This window comes from Aphelocoma coerulescens, chromosome 13 (assembly GCF_041296385.1).
Source record: "Aphelocoma coerulescens isolate FSJ_1873_10779 chromosome 13, UR_Acoe_1.0, whole genome shotgun sequence".
NCBI lineage: Eukaryota > Metazoa > Chordata > Aves > Passeriformes > Corvidae > Aphelocoma > Aphelocoma coerulescens.
Genome location: NC_091027.1, coordinates 10,757,497 through 10,777,000, shown reverse-complemented (window position 1 = coordinate 10,777,000; position 19,504 = coordinate 10,757,497). Strand labels below are relative to the sequence as shown.

Genomic DNA, 19,504 nt, shown 5'->3' with positions numbered 1-19,504 from the left:
CAGGGCTCAGCTGCTCTTGTCCTTGGGTATTCCATGGTAAATAAATCCTGTGTTGTTTCTGAAGATTACTCTTGCTGGCAACATTTATGGGAACTTCAGAAAAGCAAAAAAGGTATAAGGTTACTGACAATCTGTAAAACCAAGGACAGAAAATTTGCTTACACAGCTTGGAAAAGGACAGACTGTTCTCTCAGAGGCTGATGCTTCTGCTGTGTCCAGACTGGATCAATCGGTTGTAAACATCCATATGGGGACCTAGAAAAACTGATAAAAAAAACTTTGCTGTCAAGGAGTATCAAAGAAAGGGGCAAACCTTTTGATTCTTTATTGCTCATTTTCATTCCATTAATTTGAATTTGGAATGGACCAGAAGAGTTAAGTGGGTTGTGCTTCCTTTATTAGTTTTTTTTCCTCATGATGAGTCCTTTGGCCACCGTCCTTATTGTGGGATCTTTCTGAATATGTCTAATAAACATACCATTTACTGCAGGTTAAAACACAGTGGTGAAGCTTCTTTTACACATAGAAAAAGATAATTCATAGGTCTTGTGTCCCTCTGTCAAGACTATTTTGCAAATTCATGTTGCCTATGCCTTTTAAGCATGTGGTTTTTGGTTATTGAAAGTGTAACAGGAAACACTGATACTTATTTTCAAAACTTGTAGCACAAACACACGGATGTGGCTTTTCCTTATGATGCCTTAGGTTTTAACTTTTATATTTTTCAAATCCTGCAGTGCCTAGTGTGTGACTGAAGTTTTGTGTGGCCTGTTAACTACAGTTCTCTCATGCTGGTTAGACATAACAAAGCCTCTCTAGGTTTGCTTTTCAAGGACACCTTGTTGTCCCAGGCCCCAAAATGTGTAAACTAAAGCCATGAGAGGGAATGCAAACTTGGGGTAATTACATAATTAACTGAAGTTATAATTGGATAATTAACCCTGATATGTGAATGGACCAAACTTACAACAGTGTGAAGAACCCGTGGCCCAGGGTCCATCTTGGGTGTAGCCTTTTGACTGCCCAGGGTGTACCTTTGAAAGCCCTTCAAATAAATACCTACTTTTATTCTCTTATTTTTGTCCAGTCTCTGTTTTCAGGTTAGCCACCCCAAGGCATCACTTAGGGCAAAGGTACCAGCAAATCCTAAAGTTAGTAACTATGGAAACAAAGGGTGAAGAGCATGGTCTCTGTCAAAAGAGGTTCTAGTGATTCCTTTCCATGGAAAAAAAATGGGAAATAGAAAAGAAAAATGTGTCAGTTAGGCAACCACAGAAGTCAGAAGTTAAGTTTTGTCAGGGAATGGCCATTCTTTTAATTTATACTCTGCAATGACTTTCTATAGCCTTTATTTTTAGCAAACCCTTTCTGGGGAGCACATGAAGGGAGGTTGTCCTCAGGCTGACCATCGCTTTTAGTGTCCTTTTCAGATGAGTTGACGGGCAGTCATCTCATCAAAGGTCACGTCACTTGCTCTGTTGGACAGAGCATGTGCAATCTTGAAAGTCTGTTACAGCAAAATTAGGTTTTAATTTAATTCCCAAGTATTCTGTGTGACTTCATTGTTAAGAGTAAATAGTGTTTACGTGGGAAGTAAATGTCACTGCAGACACACTGTCCTTGGTCTGCTGGCCTGTGAGTTGTACCATGGAGCAGAGCTTCTACTCCAATTAATTTCAAAATTACAGACACGAGACTTGGTGTAGATACACAACCTTGTACTCACCTTTGTTAAACTTCATACAGTTCTTGCTGGAGAGCAGTGGGAAACCTCATCTGTCTCTGGCAGAAACCATCAAATCATCATTCTGCTCTTGTTATCAAACTACTTTTAGGAAGTTGGTAATTTTGTATAAAACCGAAATGTCCTGATGTCTGTTTAAAAAAAACCCAACAAAATAATCAAATCAAATACTCTTTGTAAGTAAACTCTGTGTTATGTAATAGGAAAATGGACAGGTTTGGGGCTTGCAGAGGTTTTTGGAGTTTCTCTGGTTTGGCAGCAGGACTGCTGCTGCCCCTTGCATTGGTGCTAGGTGGCTGCACCCATGAAATTGATGGAAAAAGCCAAGCTCTTGGTGGACCTTTGGAGTCTTCGCCTCAGGGGTGTTTTCAAGGCTGCTGCAGAGGAGAGCTTAGTATTTTGTTCATGTCATTTTTTATTAAATGTTACTCACTGCTTGTCCTCTCCCCCCCAGCCCATCTCTTTCCTGGCTGAGCTGGCTGACCTTGCCTGTGTCCTGGCAAATGGGATGGGATCACCCTGTGAACCCTCTTCCAAAATTTCACGTACCTTTAACAAAAACAAGTCTGGGCTGCTGGTGCTTCTGGGTTTGTGTGGCATGGCGGGCTGATGCTACCATTAGGATGAGCTTATGAAGGATTTAGTCTTTTTTTCTCTCCTTTTTCCTATTGCAGTTTGCAATAATGCTTTAAAAATTCCTTGTTGATCCAGGATTTTTTGGTGTAATCATCAGCTGTGTTTTCCTGACTCGGTGGGAGTGCAGAGCTGTAGGTGGCTGTGCCGACGATAGCTTCTATTTTCTTAACTTTCTTTCTTGTACAGTTCTGAATTGCAGTATGGCATTTCAATGGGGGTTTGTTCATAAATATCCCTTTGTTGGGAAAGGTCAGTCACAAGGATGTGCTGGCACTGATGCAGGGACAGGCTGTGCCAGCATGTCAGATGCACTCATATTCCAGTTCCAGATTATCCCTTCTTGTGAAAAAATGAAATTGTTGTGGCTTAAAGTGGCAACTAAGTAGTCTGTTGGAGTGTTTATCAGAATGTCATGGATGTTTGGGGTTTTCCTGTCTGTGGGTGCTAGGGCACACAATTAGCCAGAAGATATTGCAGATACAAACATCTGCATCCAAAAGCATGTAATATGGGCAGAGGTGAACATTGCTATTTCGACCTTGTTTCCCAATGCATGATTTTTCAGGATACTGGTGCTATTGTAACAAGAGTTTCTAAGTTTCAGAAAAAAAAGTCACAGTCACAGTCAATAGTTAAGTCAATAGTTAAGACAATTTTATGTCACTTCCAGCAACTTCCCTGCCACAACCAGCAAGTCCTTCCAGTGTCCACTGTCATGTTGGTACAGAAACATCCTCTTTGTGTCTTGCTGCCTAGTCAGCTCTGCAAGAAAGAACAGTTACTTTGGGTAATAAAAATGACATACAAAAGATAGAAGCTGTGATTTATTTTGGGAGATCAAGTAGAGTGGCAAGCAGTACTTTAAAGGTCACTTGTCTCGAATAAACCTTATCTCTCTCTCAAATTTAAAGAGATACTGCGATGTTTCCTTGCATCTAACTTGCATTAAATGTCTTTTGCTAGAACATATTGCAGAGTCCAGCAGGAGTGTCACACATACCCACGTGCTTTATAGGTGATGGAAGTGAAGGGGTGTGCGGGCAGGGGGATTGAAGAGCAGTTGTGATTAATTAGTTGATTAGAAATACTCCTTTGGGAAGGCTAGCAGTGCTTTGAGTTGGTCATCGGTGGATTTTTGTGAAAATGACACACGAAGTGTATGCACAACCTGTTTATTTTGAGAGCCATGTCCTGTTCCATCAGGACTTAGAATTACAGAATCACAGAATGGTTTGTGTTGGGAGGGACTTAAAGGCTCATCTTGTCCCTACCCCCTGCAATGGGCAGGGACACCTTCCACTAATCTAGGTAGAGCCCCACTTCTCAGTCTAGGTATGGAAAACAGTGTTCATCACAAGAATCTTAAAATCTCAGCTAAATTAGACAAGACAAACTGTATGTGGCAGTGTGTATGTGTTGGTGCTGGGATGTCTTTGAGCTAGAACAGGCTTTAACAGCACCAGGTGTTGGTAAAGAGCAGGCACCTGCCCTTGTTCTCCTGGGAAATCCTGCAGAACTGGTTCTGCTTTTGGTCCTGCTCACTGTTATACTGGAGCTGTTTTGAAGGTTTGAGAATCTGAATAGAAGGGAGCTTAAATTAGATTTCCTTGTGTCTGTGTTACTGCAGTCAGCATGGGATTTGCTCATGGACAAAAAGATTGAAGCTAAAGTTAGAGCTGTTTATTGGAATAGGGAAGTTATAAAGGTGGGGACAGGCTGAAGAGTTTGCAGCAAACCTGTGATCTTTAAGCTAGGGGCACTGAATTTATGTGGGCTGATTTGTTCTGTAATTTCCTAAAACTCCTGGATGTTTCAGTTCCACTGACCTTCAGCATCTCAGCAGCTGTCACCTGCCCTGCCCTGTCCATTTGGCAGTGAGTACCACGATGCTGCTGGATGTGGACTCCCTGGGAAGTGATGCTCTGACCTTGTTGGGATGTGGCTCTGGGATCGTGGCTGAGGGCACTGCAGGGTGCTCCAGGAGCAGGGAGCGGGGTCACCCTGCAGCATAGACCGCTGCTCGCTGAGCATTGCCAAAGCACAGGAGCACCCTCCATCCACACTGCAGATGTCATCAGTGAAATGTTGGTGCATTAACCAATGTCCAGGTGTCCGAGGCTTTAGGGATGAAAATGTGATGCTTCCTGCCCTGTGCCCATTGGAAGCGGAGCCTGGAGAGTGCTCTTCTGTGTGTGGCACAGAAATGGGTTCTGTAGGCAATGTGCCATTTGGATTCCAGAAGTAACCGGCCAGTTCTCCAGACCAGAATTAAATCAGAATTAAATCTCAGCTTCACTATTGCACATTTTGTTGTAGTTGAGAGGTTACATCTGGGTGTATGTCAGCTCTTCCCATGTGCTGATAGAGAAGTTGCCTGTTGGCCACTGGCTTGTATTTTGTCACCTGAGCGCTTTGACCTTTTTGCTGTTCTCAAATCCTGAAAATAGGTATTTTCGGCCTGTAAAACTTTTTCTGGTGGCTAAATATTGGCTTTAAAATGCTGTGTATCCTTTGTATTTAGATCAAGTTCACTACAACTTAAGTTCCCTAACCCTAATTCTGCCATCCTCCTTTCTTCCCCCTACTGTTTAAATGGGTTTTTTTGTGTGATTTTCTGGAATTTTAGCAACCTTTTGCTTTTCAGATGTTTTCCTTTTCATGTGGCCATAGATAGGAATTTACAGATTGGATATTTTGTACTTTCTTTCTAGGAAAAAACAAAGCTAGAATAAGGTAAAAATTAGGATAGTGAGGAAGAGTAATGTTTTCTTTCATAGCTCATATGGATGGTTGTGTTTGAGTAATGATTGCCAATGAGAATGTCATTGGGAGTTGCAAGGGATGCAAGATCCCCCATGTTCTTATCAGAATTTTGATAGTAAAATTATGTTGCATTTATCAGAGGGTCTCAACATTTTTTTTTCCTGGGTGTGGGGAAGGTTTGGCAAGACCCGTGGTGCCACCTGTGTGTTCAGAAAATATGTGAACTGGTATTTGGTAAAGTGTTTCTCTTGTGCCCTCTTCAAATAATGGACATGGAATTGTGATGCTAAATCAAAACCTGTTTACCACTTCTTTTAAGTTTGGTCAGTATTTATATAGTTGATACCAGCTCAAGAGTATTTTACAGTACTTTCCTTTAATTTGTGGGACTGAATATCTAGTGGCTGGCACGATTACATGTAATTTAGTTTGTTTTACAGGAGAAGTCTTTTCATTTTGATCACAACACTTGATGCTGTCGGAGGAGTTTTGGACTTTTTCTGCCTCAGAACTTTTTTTAAAGAAATAGTATATAATTTGTATAATTTATGAATTATGAAAGCACATAGAGAATCTATGATTCCTTGATACAGTGTGCTTTTCATATAGTTAATTCTTAAAAATATGGCAAGAAACAAACCAGCAGCTGAATTAAAGGACTGTTTATTTCACAGTATCCCATGCAGCTCTGAGTCTTCAGAAGCTACTGCTGTTTTTTTTAGTAGAAAGAATATGTTTGTGGACTTGGGTTATGCACTAAAATTTAGATATCTGCCCATGTGTTCATTTGCAGATAGATTTATAAAATAGGGGTGCTGTTGTACATAGCTGTACCCAAAATGCATAATATTCTTTCTGTGTACTCACTCCTTCAAAGAAAATTCAAAGCCCTTTATAGACCAAATGTTTTGTTTAGATTGGATTACTTTTTGTTTTACATTGGTATTTTCTAAAGGTTGTTTTTGAACTAAGGTGCATAAATTGAACTTATAAAGAGGAATCCTGCTTCTTCATAATGGATTGCAATGTCAGCTAATGTTAAATACGGTTGGCTGTTTGGCCAGTGTCATATATTTGTCATCTTGGGGTATGTCACTTAGCTGTAAATATCCCAGGCCTTTGTTTTATAGAAAGGTGCATTGTTTTCCATCAATTTTATGAGCTGTGAAGTGTGGTTGGGTCAGCTTAGTCTAAACTAGCTTTTTCTCAAAATGTATGTCAAGTTACAGACTGAAATTCAGTTTGATTTTGATTCAATAATTCAAATACAAATCTAAATGTGTAACTAAAGTTTTAGGAAAAACTTTGTCTTCAAATTAGACTTACACATCTTGTTTCTTTTTCCTGCCTTTCCTCAAATCCATTTTATTTACAGCTTCCAGCTGACCTTACCAAGATGCATCTCACTGACAATCCTCATCCTCAGGTGACACACGTCCCTTCGAGCCAGTCAGGATGTAGCATTGCCAGCGACTCTGGGAGCAGCAGCCTGTCTGATATTTATCAGGTAAGACTGCTTTGGCTTCACAGTTTTCCTTCCTTGATGTTAACTATTCCATAAACAGGAAGAGTGACCCTTTATCCAAGACTTGGGTAAAACCCTCTTGATGCTTCCAGCTATCCCTGTGCTGTCCATGGGACTCACCACTCCCACAGGCACAGAAATGGAACAAGCTGCTTGTAAGGCTTTTTGTTGCTTTTCACATCTTTCTGTACCACCAAGTATGCTGTGGCTTTTGAAAGTAACATTTGTTGATTCATGGGATCGTTTTCCTTTCTGAAATGGAGCAAATCTCTTGAAATCAGCCTCGTGTTTCCAATACCGTCCTTGATTATTTGTATTTATTGCTAATAGCAGATGTTCAGTTCTGCAAACAAAGGCATGGTAATAAACCCACTTTCTGCACTAATTGACTGTCAAAATTCTAGTGTGGCTTGCTGAGAGTAGAAGTTGGCTGAAATCCAGAGATAGCTTCATTTGTTTACAGATAATACACTTACTAAGTTACCTGTCTCCTGTCGTTTCATGGGTGTTTATGTTCTGGTTTTTGAGGGGGCTCAGCTTGGGTTTGTGTTGATCAGTAATTTCACAGCTTTTCCACTTCCAAGTTGCAATCTGACTACAATACAGAGTGTACAGCAGTTGTTGAGCATGGTGTAGGTGTAACTTGTTTTTAGACACCTGTTCCTTTTCCTTAGGTGCTCTCTGGATATTATTTCTATACTGGAAACAGATTAATGATATCTATTTACAGCAATATATTGCTTAAGGTACTTTAAGACATTAAAGCAAAAATTCCTTTAGAACATTAAAAGCATCTCTGCATTTTTGTCCTACTTAATCTATGGCCTTACTACTTCTTTAGATTTGCTTGCTGCCAGCTAGGTCAGGAGTAGCTGGCATCCCTGACAGTGTCTCTCCGAGATGCTTCATGAATTCTCTTATTTCTGGGAGGCTGTGCTGGAAGATGGTGTTTTGTATTTTGATTATTTTTACTCTTTTTTATTTTCTGAATCAAAACTAAATCAAAATTTATATTAGTTTAGGGTTAGGGTGGAGAGAGACAAAGAGCCTACAGCTCCAGGGACACTGGGGCTGGCAAGGGCATGCCAGGGTGATCACAGCAGGGCCACAACATTGCTGCTCCTACATCTTTCTGATCTGGACCAGCTGTAGTGATGGGGTTAGGGTTGGGATAGGGTTGAGAGAGTCAAAGAGCCTACAACTCCAGGGACAATGGCACTCAAAATGCTTTGCAAGGACATCACAGCAGAGTGCCAACATTGCCAACTCCACACTTTTTAATTTGTGCCACCTCTGGTGATGAGCACCTCTGGCCCAGTGCCAAGCTGTGTTCAGGGTTGAGGTTGAGAGAGTCAAAGAGCCTACAGCTCCAGGAGCACTGGGGCTGGAAAAGGCATGCCAGGGTGATCACGGCAGGGCCACAACATTGCTACTCCTGCATCTTTCTGATCTGAACCAGCCGTGGTGATGGGGACTTCAGCCCCAGTGACAAGCTGCCATTAGGCCTGGAGTTAGGGTGGAGAGAGTCACAGATCCTACAGCTCCAGGGACACTGGCACTTGAAAAGGCATTGCAAGGACATCACAGTGGGGTGCTTGAGTTGCTTGCCTGAGTAGCTTGGAGAGGTTGCTCTAAGTGAAAAGCACTTAAAATATATTATTGATAACAAAGATAACGCTCTAGCAATGATATCTTGTAATGAGTGAATACTCTTATCATGTGCAGGTAATTATCTTATGTCTACTCATCAGAAAATGACAAAAGAGCATAATTACTAAACAAATAAAAATTATATAAATAAAGGAAATTATAGGGTAACATTTATATGCACTGTAGCAAATAAACAGTGGTGCTAGGTATTTTGTACACTGAGGAATAATTAATGTGAAAATGACTGCAGATTTTATATTAATTTTTAGGAGTTAGGACTTTTCAGGTAAGAATTTCCTTTTCAATGGCATTCACCTGTCTGGTTTTGCATCCTGAAGGAAATGAGGACATCTGTTAGAGAATTCCTGGCTGGTCGAGTTGATGCTGAGGCAGGTCTCCACTGTCAGACTCAAGCAAGATCTTGAAAGATAATTTTACACCCATGTATGATCAGAGTTACAGTGACATTAATCATGAAAGATAGCAGTAGAGAATCAAGCATTTGATAAGCTGTGGGTGAAGACAAGACATGGAACAGATGTGTTATGAGGGGGGGGGGAAATCCTCAGCAATCCACAGTGATTTTTCTCTCCCTTATTTTTTTAGTGAATTTTTATGTCTTGTTCTCATATGCCTAATGTGCAAATAGTAACTTGTTAAAAGATGTATTTTATGTGCATTTATGTATTTTATGGTTTTTATTGCAGTGGCTGTAACAGTGTTGGAGATCTCTTACTGTTTGTTACAAGTCTATAAGTGATCACTAGATATTGCTTAGTAATAGATAGATGTTGTGTAATAATGCCATGACACAATATTTAACACAGCATTTTATTGCAGCAACACATCAGTATAGACAGATTTGGAAGTAACAAAGTAGAAAAGTGGTTTCCCCCAATATTCATCATGTTATGAAGGTAGAAAATATCTTTGATATGTAATAAAACTACATTTTGAGTGTGATGTATTGGAACAGTAATTGAAAGCATTTTTGGTACAACAAAATACAGCTTTTCATAAAGTATTTGGAAAATGATGCTTTGCTTTTGCAGTCAGCTTCATATGTATCATACCAAGCTTCACATGCCAAGCTCTTTAGGAATATCATTAGTGTCACTAGTATTCAGAATAATTTTGATTAATGTAGCCTTGAAATGACCTTTTGAATTAATGGTATCTTAACATTAATTTTTACAGTAGGTAGTACAAATGTCATTTCAAAATCGGAAAACATGATTAGAATGGTAGAACCAAAGAATGAAACAATATTTTAGTAAGATTTGGAAGGATTTTCTCTTCATCTGTGTACACTGCATTCACTGGTAGTGTTGAAATGAGGTTTCACTTTTCCAGCTGCCTCTCAGCCCAGGATAAAGCCCATTTCCAGTTAAACAGGAAATGATGAACATAAAGCTTAAGGTGAGATCAGCAGAAGAGGATTCCTGCCTGTAAGCTCTGCTGTAGAGACACTGCATTAAATCCTGAGTTAGTTGCAAAAAGTGATGAAAACTTATGGAGGTGTTTTTCTCTCTTGTCCTGTACTGTTGCTATTCCCTTTTGGAGATTTCAGTGTTTTGGGTCCGAGACATGGACACCAAAATGTCCAAATGTGTGTATTGCAAATTCCAATTTGCTTGGAATACTGCAGAGCAGTTGTCTTTCTGCTGCACTGCAGACCTTTTTTAACTATAGAAAGAAAAGTAAGTTATTCCGTACAATTTTTAAAGTACCTTCTTGCTTTAAAAGGATTTTAATTTTTTTTTTCTTTCAACCCCTTTCTGATAGTATGTTTAATTTCAGAGCGATGGTCTTCAGCCAGAAGTAGGGGAAGCTGTGTGGTTGTGCATACAGCAGTTGAAATGCAGGCTTGTACAGCTGCTTTGACCTGTTACAGGAGTCCTCAGGGAAAAAGAATTCAACGGGTATTACACAGAGAAAACTCCTTTGTTTGCCCTTTCATGGGATAGGCTCTAAGGTGCCCAGCCAGAGTCACACAAGGAATCCAGGTTCTCTCTAGATGTGGTTGGACAGGGTCTCACCTCTACTCTCAAAAATGAGTTTCCTGCAATCACTTTCTCTTAGTGACTAACCACTTTGCATCAATTTTTTCCTACCTGTTTATTTCTGTAAGTCGTGTGCTGAAGTTTCTCTTTCATTTGACTTCTTTCAAAATCCCTAATTTATCAGTACAGAGTATGTACAGAGTATGTACTCTTTGTGGGCAGCAACATCATTGTCCAGCAATAATTCCAATTGTGGTTAAAGCTTTGATATTAAAATGGATTATCTATAAAATATTCATCAAGGATGTGTATCTCAGTCGATACCGTTGTGTCATGGACCTGATCCTGGAAACCCATATTTGTGTGAGATTTGAGGATTGCAGCTTCTGGTTTCGTTTTGTACATCAGCAGTTCATAAATGTTTGTGTTAGGAATGATTTTTATATTTGGTAATGGAAACAGCTGGAGCATCATGGATGGGAAGAGCAGCTACTTCTGCAGACGGCTTTATGAGCAAAATCCATCCTGTTCTTTCCAGCACTGCCTGACTTGCCAACGTTCTGTCAACCATCTGCACAGAATCTTTGAAACACAGTTGGAGGACCCGCTCCTATTTCATAGTTTGATCAAAACGTAACTTATTTATCAAGAAAGGAGTTGATTTGTGTATTTTCCTATATAGGGTATAAAAAATTTGGTAGAACCTGTAGCCTCTATTTTTCTGGTTTAGTGTGGACATATCAAAGTGAGGATTGGTGCTGCTGTTTGTCTTACTCAGCATGGAGAAGTTGGTATAAATTGTGGCTATTTAGATGAAGAAATGCTAGAAAAGTCCTTGAATAAAATGCTGTACTGATCAGGTGCTGCTGAGACTCTCCAAGTACAATTTGCGCTTAGGCTTAATTCCAAAACTGTTGATGTGAGCTACAGAAGCCAGTAAGAGTGATGTAATGTAAAACAGATTTAACCCTCTCTATATTGTTATCCTTCTCTGAAAGAAATATTTTTTTTAAAATCATGTAAGCTTTATTTATTAGGTTTACTGGCTAATTATCAAAATGAGGACAAGCTCCAAGGCCCAAGGTTATAGCTAAAGCCCAGTATTTTTTTTTTCTGGTGTAGGAAGAAAAAGCTGTTTCTCTGTGAGGGTATTGGGGCTCACATCAGCATGGAGTGTGTAGGGAGATGGAGGCAGTGCAGTTCACTGTGATTAAATCACTTAAAATGAATATTGTTTTATGTGAGGCCAGAAGAGCAGGAGAGCAGTGGCCAAGTAAGGACCTCCTGGTCAAAATGAAGCACAAAAAGGCAATGCATACAGTGGAATCAGGGACATGTGTCCTGGGAAGAATATGGGGACACTGCCCAGTTGTGTAGGGTTGGGATCAGGAACAGTAAGGCTCAGTTGGAGCTGGATTTGGCAAGGGATGTGACAAAACCCAGAAGGGCTTCAATAGATACATTATTTAAAAAAAACCAAAAACCGCAAACAACCAAAAAACCAGGTAGAAATTGTGCTTCACTCTCCCACTAAATAAGGCAGGAGAACTGATGACATGGAGAAGGCTGAGGCACTCAGCAGTTTTTGTCTCAGTTTTCACAGGTTGCTCTTCCCACATCTCTCCACTCCCTGAACATCAAGGCAGGGACTGGGGGAATGAAGTCCTTCCTATGGGAAGAGAAGGCATTTGAGACCACCTGAGGATCTGAATGTACACAAGTCCATGGTACCCAAGGCAGTGCATCCCAGGGTCCTGAGGGACTTGGCCGATGGAACTGCTAAGGCACTCTTCATCTTGGAAAGTCGTGGCAGTCATGTGAAGCCCCCAGAGACTGGAGAAAAGGGAATAAGACTTCAGGGAGACCTTACTGCACCCTGTCAATACTTAAAGCAGATTTATTAGAAAGACTTTTTACTGTGTCCTGTAGTGAAGGACAAAGGGCAATGGTTTTAAACTGAAAAAGGTAGATTTAACTTGGATATAGGAAAGAAAATCTTCTCCGTGAGGGTTTTGAGACCCGGATACAGGTTGTCCAGAGAAGCTGTGCTCTGCCCCATTACATGTTCAAATTCATCTTTTATTTTGGAGGTTTTGTGAACATGCAGGGTACTTGATACCTTAGATAGTTTTGGGGTTTTTTTTGGTAATCTCAAGGATTTCTTTTAAAAGTGAAACTGAGTGTTTTAAATCTGCTCATTTAAAAACAAACAAACTCCATTTTCTACGAGTATCTATATAATTGCCTTATACTTTGCAGTGACATCTTGTTGTTTGAATTTCTGAATTTAAGCAGAAAAATGATTTGCATTCTGGCTTAAGCTTTAAAAAAGTGCCTGAGCAACTACTCTGTAGAAACTGAGAATTTGAAACTGCTTTTTTTTCCCCTTCCATCTGTTTGGAAATTTATTTTCATGCCATTACATCATTTAAACTGTACAGAAGGAATTAGTGCAAATGATTTCTATGTGATTCTGCTTTTTGTTGCTGGTATTTTGTTCTCTTTCACCCTTGTCTTGTGTGCCTGCTCAGTGTGATGTCTATGTTGCCATCTATTGCTGACAATCGAAATGTGTCCACAGGCATTGGGCAACCAATGGTATTACTAAACTATATTATTATTTTGTCAATACTATAGACGTGAATTGTTTTTTCACAATGTTACATGAATTCACAACAAAGAGAGAATAAGGGCTGTAGAATGAGAATCCAGTAGATTTCAGCATAACATGTTTTCCTCAGTGTTCAGAAAAGGAGCTGTTAGAGATTCTAGTTTGAGTTGTTGGTCACAGAATTTAAATTTTTTTAAAATTATCTGTCTCAGACTATAAATCATTGAACTGAGGACATTGAACTCTCTATCTGATTGATGTTTTCTTTGTAGGCTACAGAAAGTGAGATGGGAGATGTTGATTTAACGGGTCTTCCGGAAGCACCTGTAGACTCTGAAGATGAAGAAGAGGAGGAGGATGAAGATATTGACAGAACTTCTGATCCACTTCTAGGGCGAGATGTTGTCCGAGAGTGCCTTGAGAAAGAGCCTGCAGATAAAACTGATGATGACATTGGTGAGAAGAAAAAATACAGTAGTAAAATTGACATAAAAATACATCATATAACATCTGTAAGAGAAACATAACCAAAAACTGTTTAATGAGTTAATGTTGTGTATATCTTAGTAATTGAATGATGTCTCAACTTTGCTCTATTGATACTTTTAATTGAATGATGTCTTCTCTTGCTATCTGAGATAATATTTGTTCTGAGAATCCAAATATTTTGAACAACAGTCTTTGTGGCGTCAAGATGTGAGGTATTACAGTCATTTTATGTGTTGATGTAATGGGACAGGTAGCAAGGTAATTTTGACTGCCTGAAACTGTTGAATTAGTTATTAAATAGCAAAGAGAACATACTGTTATTGACTATAGCTATACTTAACTGTAAACTACAAAACAGTTGAAATGAAGATAATTTACTGCAGTGTTTAACTAGAAATTGGCATGAATTTCAATAGCAAAATTTGCTTTCTGCTGTATTCAGATTGCATCTCTGAACACTGGAAAATCATTTCATGCTCCTGTTTAGCTTATAATTACTGTACCTAAGGCTATTTTTAATTTTTCTAAATGTTTGAAGCTGAAGTGCTTTTACTCTTAGCTAGACTGCTGCCCTGAGAGTCAATCAGAAGACCAGCAAGGTTGTGGAGCGCTGAGTTCTGGCTGTTAATGACAAAGTACACACTGGGCTCATTCAGCCACAGGCACTAATGGGAAGTGTAATACCACTGAACAATTTTCCTATGAATATAACTGGAGTTTAATATACTTGTGGAGAGTAAGGAATCCAAGGAAACCCTGGGCCTTGCAGTCATCATACCAATGTTTCCTTTGTCCAACAGAGCAATTATTGGAATTCATGCATCAACTCCCTGCCTTCGCGAACATGACCATGTCTGTGAGGAGAGAACTGTGCTCAGTGATGATATTTGAAGTTGTAGAGCAAGCAGGAGCCATCATACTTGAAGATGGCCAGGAAGTAAGTGACTGCTACCAGCACAGGTGTTAAATCAGTCCGTAGTCAGGCTCCCAGCATAGGTGCCCTGAATCACTATCTTGAAATCTCTCTTCCTGCTTGGATCAAGACATCTGGAATGGCATTTGCTGTTCATCCCTCCAAGAGGGGTGAGGTAGAGTCATCTCTGGTAGTGACTAAATGGGTACTCGGGGGGGAAAGAATGTTCATTCTCACTAAATGGTACAAATATATCATAGCAATTAGCCTACTTATTAGGAAAGAAATCTATTCATCAGCATTTCTCCCTCCAGGATGAGTTCTAAAATGAATGAAGAAAACTGAAAAGCATTCCTGTTTCAATTTCCATCTCTTGCCTTACAGTGCAGTTTTGGTGATTTAAATGTTACAGAGAGGTGGTGGCCGCAAACTGGAGGCTACAAGAATGAGCCTTTCTGAGATAAGAGCTTACAAAAGTTGTTAAATTAGCTTCACTTTTTAATTTTGTTTTTTTTTTTACTTCCACTAGCTTGATTCTTGGTATGTTATTTTAAATGGCACAGTAGAAATCAGCTATCCTGATGGGAAGAGTGAGAGTCTCTGTATGGGAAATAGTTTTGGGATTACTCCCTCTCTGGACAAACAGTACATGAATGGAGTGGTCAGAACCAAAGTAGATGATTGTCAGGTAAGGTTGCAATTCTATATAACTACCTCTTATTTTTAAGCATCTGATAAAAAAACCAGGTTGGAACAGATCCAGAGGAGGCTACAAAGGCACTCTGAGAGCTGGAGCCCCTCAGCTGTGGAGACAGGCTGGGAGAGTTGGGATTGTTCAGCCTGGAGATGGGGATGCATTCATGTTTTAGATACTTAACTCAGAATCTGTTGTTGTCCTTGGGGACAGTTCGTGTGTATAGCCCAGCAAGACTACTGGAGGATTCTGAACCATGTGGAAAAAAACACTCATAAAGTAGAAGAAGAAGGAGAAATTGTAATGGTAAAGGAGCACAGGGAGCTGGATCGCAGTGGAACCAGAAAAGGACACATAGTTATCAAGGTGCATTTCTTTCTATGCTTTCCATTAATCAATTAAACTTTTATTTCTTAGTAAATAAATACAATTTCAGTTTGAATCTAGTATACATTCTCAGTTTTGTCTGTGTCAGCTCAAAAAACTCGATTGGAAGGAATGTATATTATATTCCAACTTTACTTCCATTTCCCCTTTAATAAAGTTAGACCTGTTCAACATATACATCGAGTTTTGTATTGGGAGCACCCTTTGGGCATCTTTATGACCTTTTTTCTGTAATCTGAAAGAGGTACTTAAACTGCTGACTAAAAAATAAAATTAAGGGAAGTTACTAATTGTTTTAGCCAGGTGTTACCTGTGCAAAACGTCAGGGCTGAGAGAAGCAGGAGGATTTGATTTAAACATGTTGGTGTATTTTCTCCTGAGTTGGCCATAACTGAACTTTCTAAAGGGATTATACTGTTCATGTGGGTTTATGTTGAATTACTCTTTAGGGAGAGGTAGTGATGAGAGATACCAGTTATTTTTTTCATTTGCTTTTTTAAGGCAACACCCGAGAGACTCATCATGCACTTAATAGAGGAACATTCTATTGTGGATCCAACCTACATTGAAGATTTTCTTTTAACATACAGAACATTTCTAACAAGTCCCTTGGAAGTTGGAAATAAACTCTTGGAATGGTTCACAGTGGATAGCCTCAGGGATAAGGTTGGTTGCAGTCTAAGAGATTAATATTTCTGGTGAAAATATAATCAAATTGATCCCTTTTTGTATTGCTGGTAAACTAGGATAAATAAAGCCAGGTTCCGCTCTAACTGTGTGCACATTCATGAAAAAGCGTGATAGTCTGGAACTTGTATCATGCCAATTTCTTGATTCTTAGCCAATGTTTTTATGTTTTCTAGCCTTGAGCTGAGGAAATCCAACATACTGTCAAAACACTAGATGTTTCGTATAGGAAATTGTGCAGGATCTGCTGTGGTTATTGCTTCTCTTCTTACCTCTTTCCATGCTTTTCATTTGGGCAACTACTGTTTTTTAATAAAAGGAAAGATAAAGAGAAGTGTGTCAGCAAACAAAAGCAGAAATTGTATAGTTTTAGAAGAGAAACTGCTATAGACTTAGGTGGTTTTTTTTTATAATATGGGTGGATAATATAGTTGTCAGTCTGACTTTATCATGAATGGTAGTGACTCTGTAGCACCTACAGAAGCAATCTAAAGATTTAACTAAAACTTCTTGGAAGAAAACTTTTTATCACAACTAGAACTTCCTTTAAATAAATTATTAGGATGCTTTAAAAGGTGATCTTCATGAACAGTGTCAGGAAGGCTTAGCTGAAGATGGATTTATACACCAGTAGGTACTGGGTGATGTACCCAGTATTTTTTATGTATAAAAATATTTGGGTTTTTTAATTTTTCATTTGCTTCCACAAATAAAGGGAAAGAGATGATGATTTCAAGTGTAAATATCTTTTTCCTATAAGACACAATAATCTGTTTTATGTTCTTCTGCCATGTCCAGGTATTCTTCTGTGTTTATAGATTAAAGCTTATAGGAGAAGAACCATAGGTCCCTTTATATATATATACATAATTTATTTTGTTTTTACAGGTTACCAGAGTAGTCTTACTGTGGGTGAACAATCATTTTAATGACTTTGAAGGAGATCCTGCCATGACTCGATTCCTGGAAGAATTTGAAAAGAACTTGGAGGATACGGTAGGAGCAAAAAAGAACGAGCGTCACATTTTCTAGTACTACATATTTCAATTTGCCAGTGTTACCAGTGCCTAACAGCTGTAGGCTCTAAGTGTAACAGTTAACAGGTGGCTTTTAACATTGGACATATTTGTTCTTAAGTATAAATTAGATATAAAGGCCATATAAAGTAATACCTATGGCACTCACTTAGGAGTTTTTGCATTTCTGCAAAAGAGGACAAGGTTTATTTAGTAAGATCTGAAAACATGGAGTCAAAAATCTATTTTCTGGCACTTGGGGTATTTTTCATAACCGTTTTTCCATTTCTTATAAAAGAAACATTGCACTGCATTTTGTGTCTTCTGTGTTACAGAAAATGAAAGGCCATCTCAGATTGCTGAATATTGCCTGTGCTGCCAAAGCAAAATGGAGACAAATCACCCTGCAAAAACCTTCCAGAGATTCTCCCTTGTTTTTCAGCCTTCTTGGAGGCAGTGACAAGGGGTTTGGTATTTTTGTAGAGACTGTGGAGATAGGCAGTAAAGCAGCAGAAGCTGGACTTAAGCGTGGTGATCAGGTAAAAACAATTAAGTTAATTTAAAATATTCTGCTTCACCCACCTCTTGGTTGTTCTCAACAGAAACGTTACCCTGTGTACTAAAACTAAACCACTGGCGACCAATCAACCGTTCCCATTCTCTTGGGAATGCCACAGCTCAGCTTCCATTTATATCTGTTAAATGGGTTTCTATTAAATAGTTTTCAAAATATGTAAAATATTTAAATATTTCAAAAACAGAATGAGAAAAGAAACCAAGTTATGGTTATTTTTGGAAACTTTTTGATTGACGATATGGTTACATTGAATCCATCAGATTGTTTTCTGGGATTGATTCCCACCCAGTGTGTTTGATCCCAGCTCACTGAGGCAGGTGGAGCAGTGACAGGTCACACTCAGTGAAAATCAAAAATCCAGCTTTTGAAGTGATATCAGTTCTGTAGTTCATGATCCACCATTTTTGATTAATTGCAAGAATGTCATGTTATCATAGAAAATACACTTATTCAAAGCATTTTGCAAGTAAAAATGGAAGTCCTGACTTATTTACAGGATATGACTTCTCTGACATGATGAAAATAGTTATTTTACATGGAATGTTTTCATTCTGTAGCTGCTGTAAAGATGATATGGTAATTTCTGGGAGGTTCTTATTGTGCCTGTATTATCACCTTTGTATTTGTAAGCCTGTCAGACAGATGTTCTCCTAATAGTCCAATTTTTGTTTCTTAAGATAATGGAAGTAAATGGACAGAATTTTGAGAACATTACCCTTGTAAAAGCTCTGGAAATCTTAAGGAATAACACGCATCTCTCCATTACTGTAAAAACAAACATTTTTGGTGAGTAGACTTTATATATGATGTATTTTTATGTATGAAGGAAAAACTCCGCTCCTTCTGGCTTTATAAGTGCAATGGGATTTCACCTTTTTTTTTCCAACTTGCTGCTCTTGAGGTGAGAAGTTATGCAGAAGTCCCCTCGTTGTGCCTCTATTTGCTTGGATAAGTTCTCATGTGCCAAGGGCTGCACGTTGAGTGGCACAGAGCCAGCACAAGCAGCTCTTCACTCCCTGAGAAATCCTCAGATGACTGTTTAAGCTGATTTAGTGTCCCTCTGTGCAATAAGGCTGAAACAAAGCCAAGGGATCTGGACCACAATATTTTTGTCAAGAAACAGCAAAAATGTAAAAGTGGGATTTTGTAAAACTTCTTATAATGGCTGTAAGAATGAGAGGATAAATTGCCTTTATAATTGAAAAGGGGATATAAAAAGTGGTGTGGCATATAAATGTTGGCTTTTAATTGTCATAATGAATATAAATACCTAAATACCTCTTTAAAATCTCAGTCAAATCATCTGTTCTTTTTCTATAATCCTCTTCAGGCAACAGAATAATCAAAGCTGCAGAAGGAAGGAGACTGTGCACAGGATAGCTCCTTCCTCCATAATTGTATCCATATCTTCTGATGGTTTCCTTTTCCTATTTCCTTCCTCCAGTTACCTGCCCTTGCTCACTATTGATTTTCTTTTCAGTTATTACTATTCTATGTTTATCACTGTGCAGCTAAAAAGGTTCAAGCCCTCAGCAGTTTCTTATTAGCATAATTAAAAAAAAACTTGAAACAAACCAGAGTAACCGGTCGTCCAGACTAATGTGAAATGATATGAAATGAAGTATCACTATAACTGAGAAAGTGATAGGTTGTTCATTTGTGTCATAAATGTAAGCAACATACAAGCGGGTTCTAATCTCCTCCTGCTAGCTGATAGACTTTCAAGGTGATTTCTCTGATAAATTTTAATAAATTAATGTCTTGAATTTTTTTCAACAGTGATATTTATTATCCTTTTTAATTGAGTGT

At 38.8% G+C, this 19,504-nt stretch overlaps 1 protein-coding gene across 10 annotated transcripts in view; it reads left to right on the top strand.

The window, feature by feature from the left end:
• The window catches only part of RAPGEF6 (Rap guanine nucleotide exchange factor 6), a 129,780-nt gene that overhangs the window by 74,720 nt on the left and 35,556 nt on the right, over positions 1–19,504 (top strand). For 9 of the 10 annotated variants that reach the window (XM_069028716.1, XM_069028714.1, XM_069028712.1 and 6 more), the window contains 9 exons: positions 6,519–6,650; positions 13,205–13,388; positions 14,222–14,358; positions 14,864–15,022; positions 15,242–15,394; positions 15,917–16,081; positions 16,991–17,098; positions 17,454–17,657; positions 18,373–18,481. In XM_069028716.1, the coding sequence (XP_068884817.1) occupies positions 6,519–6,650; positions 13,205–13,388; positions 14,222–14,358; positions 14,864–15,022; positions 15,242–15,394; positions 15,917–16,081; positions 16,991–17,098; positions 17,454–17,657; positions 18,373–18,481 (1,351 nt within the window). The remainder of the gene's footprint in view (positions 1–6,518; positions 6,651–13,204; positions 13,389–14,221; positions 14,359–14,863; positions 15,023–15,241; positions 15,395–15,916; positions 16,082–16,990; positions 17,099–17,453; positions 17,658–18,372; positions 18,482–19,504) is intronic. The other variant, XM_069028713.1, reaches the window with a different exon arrangement.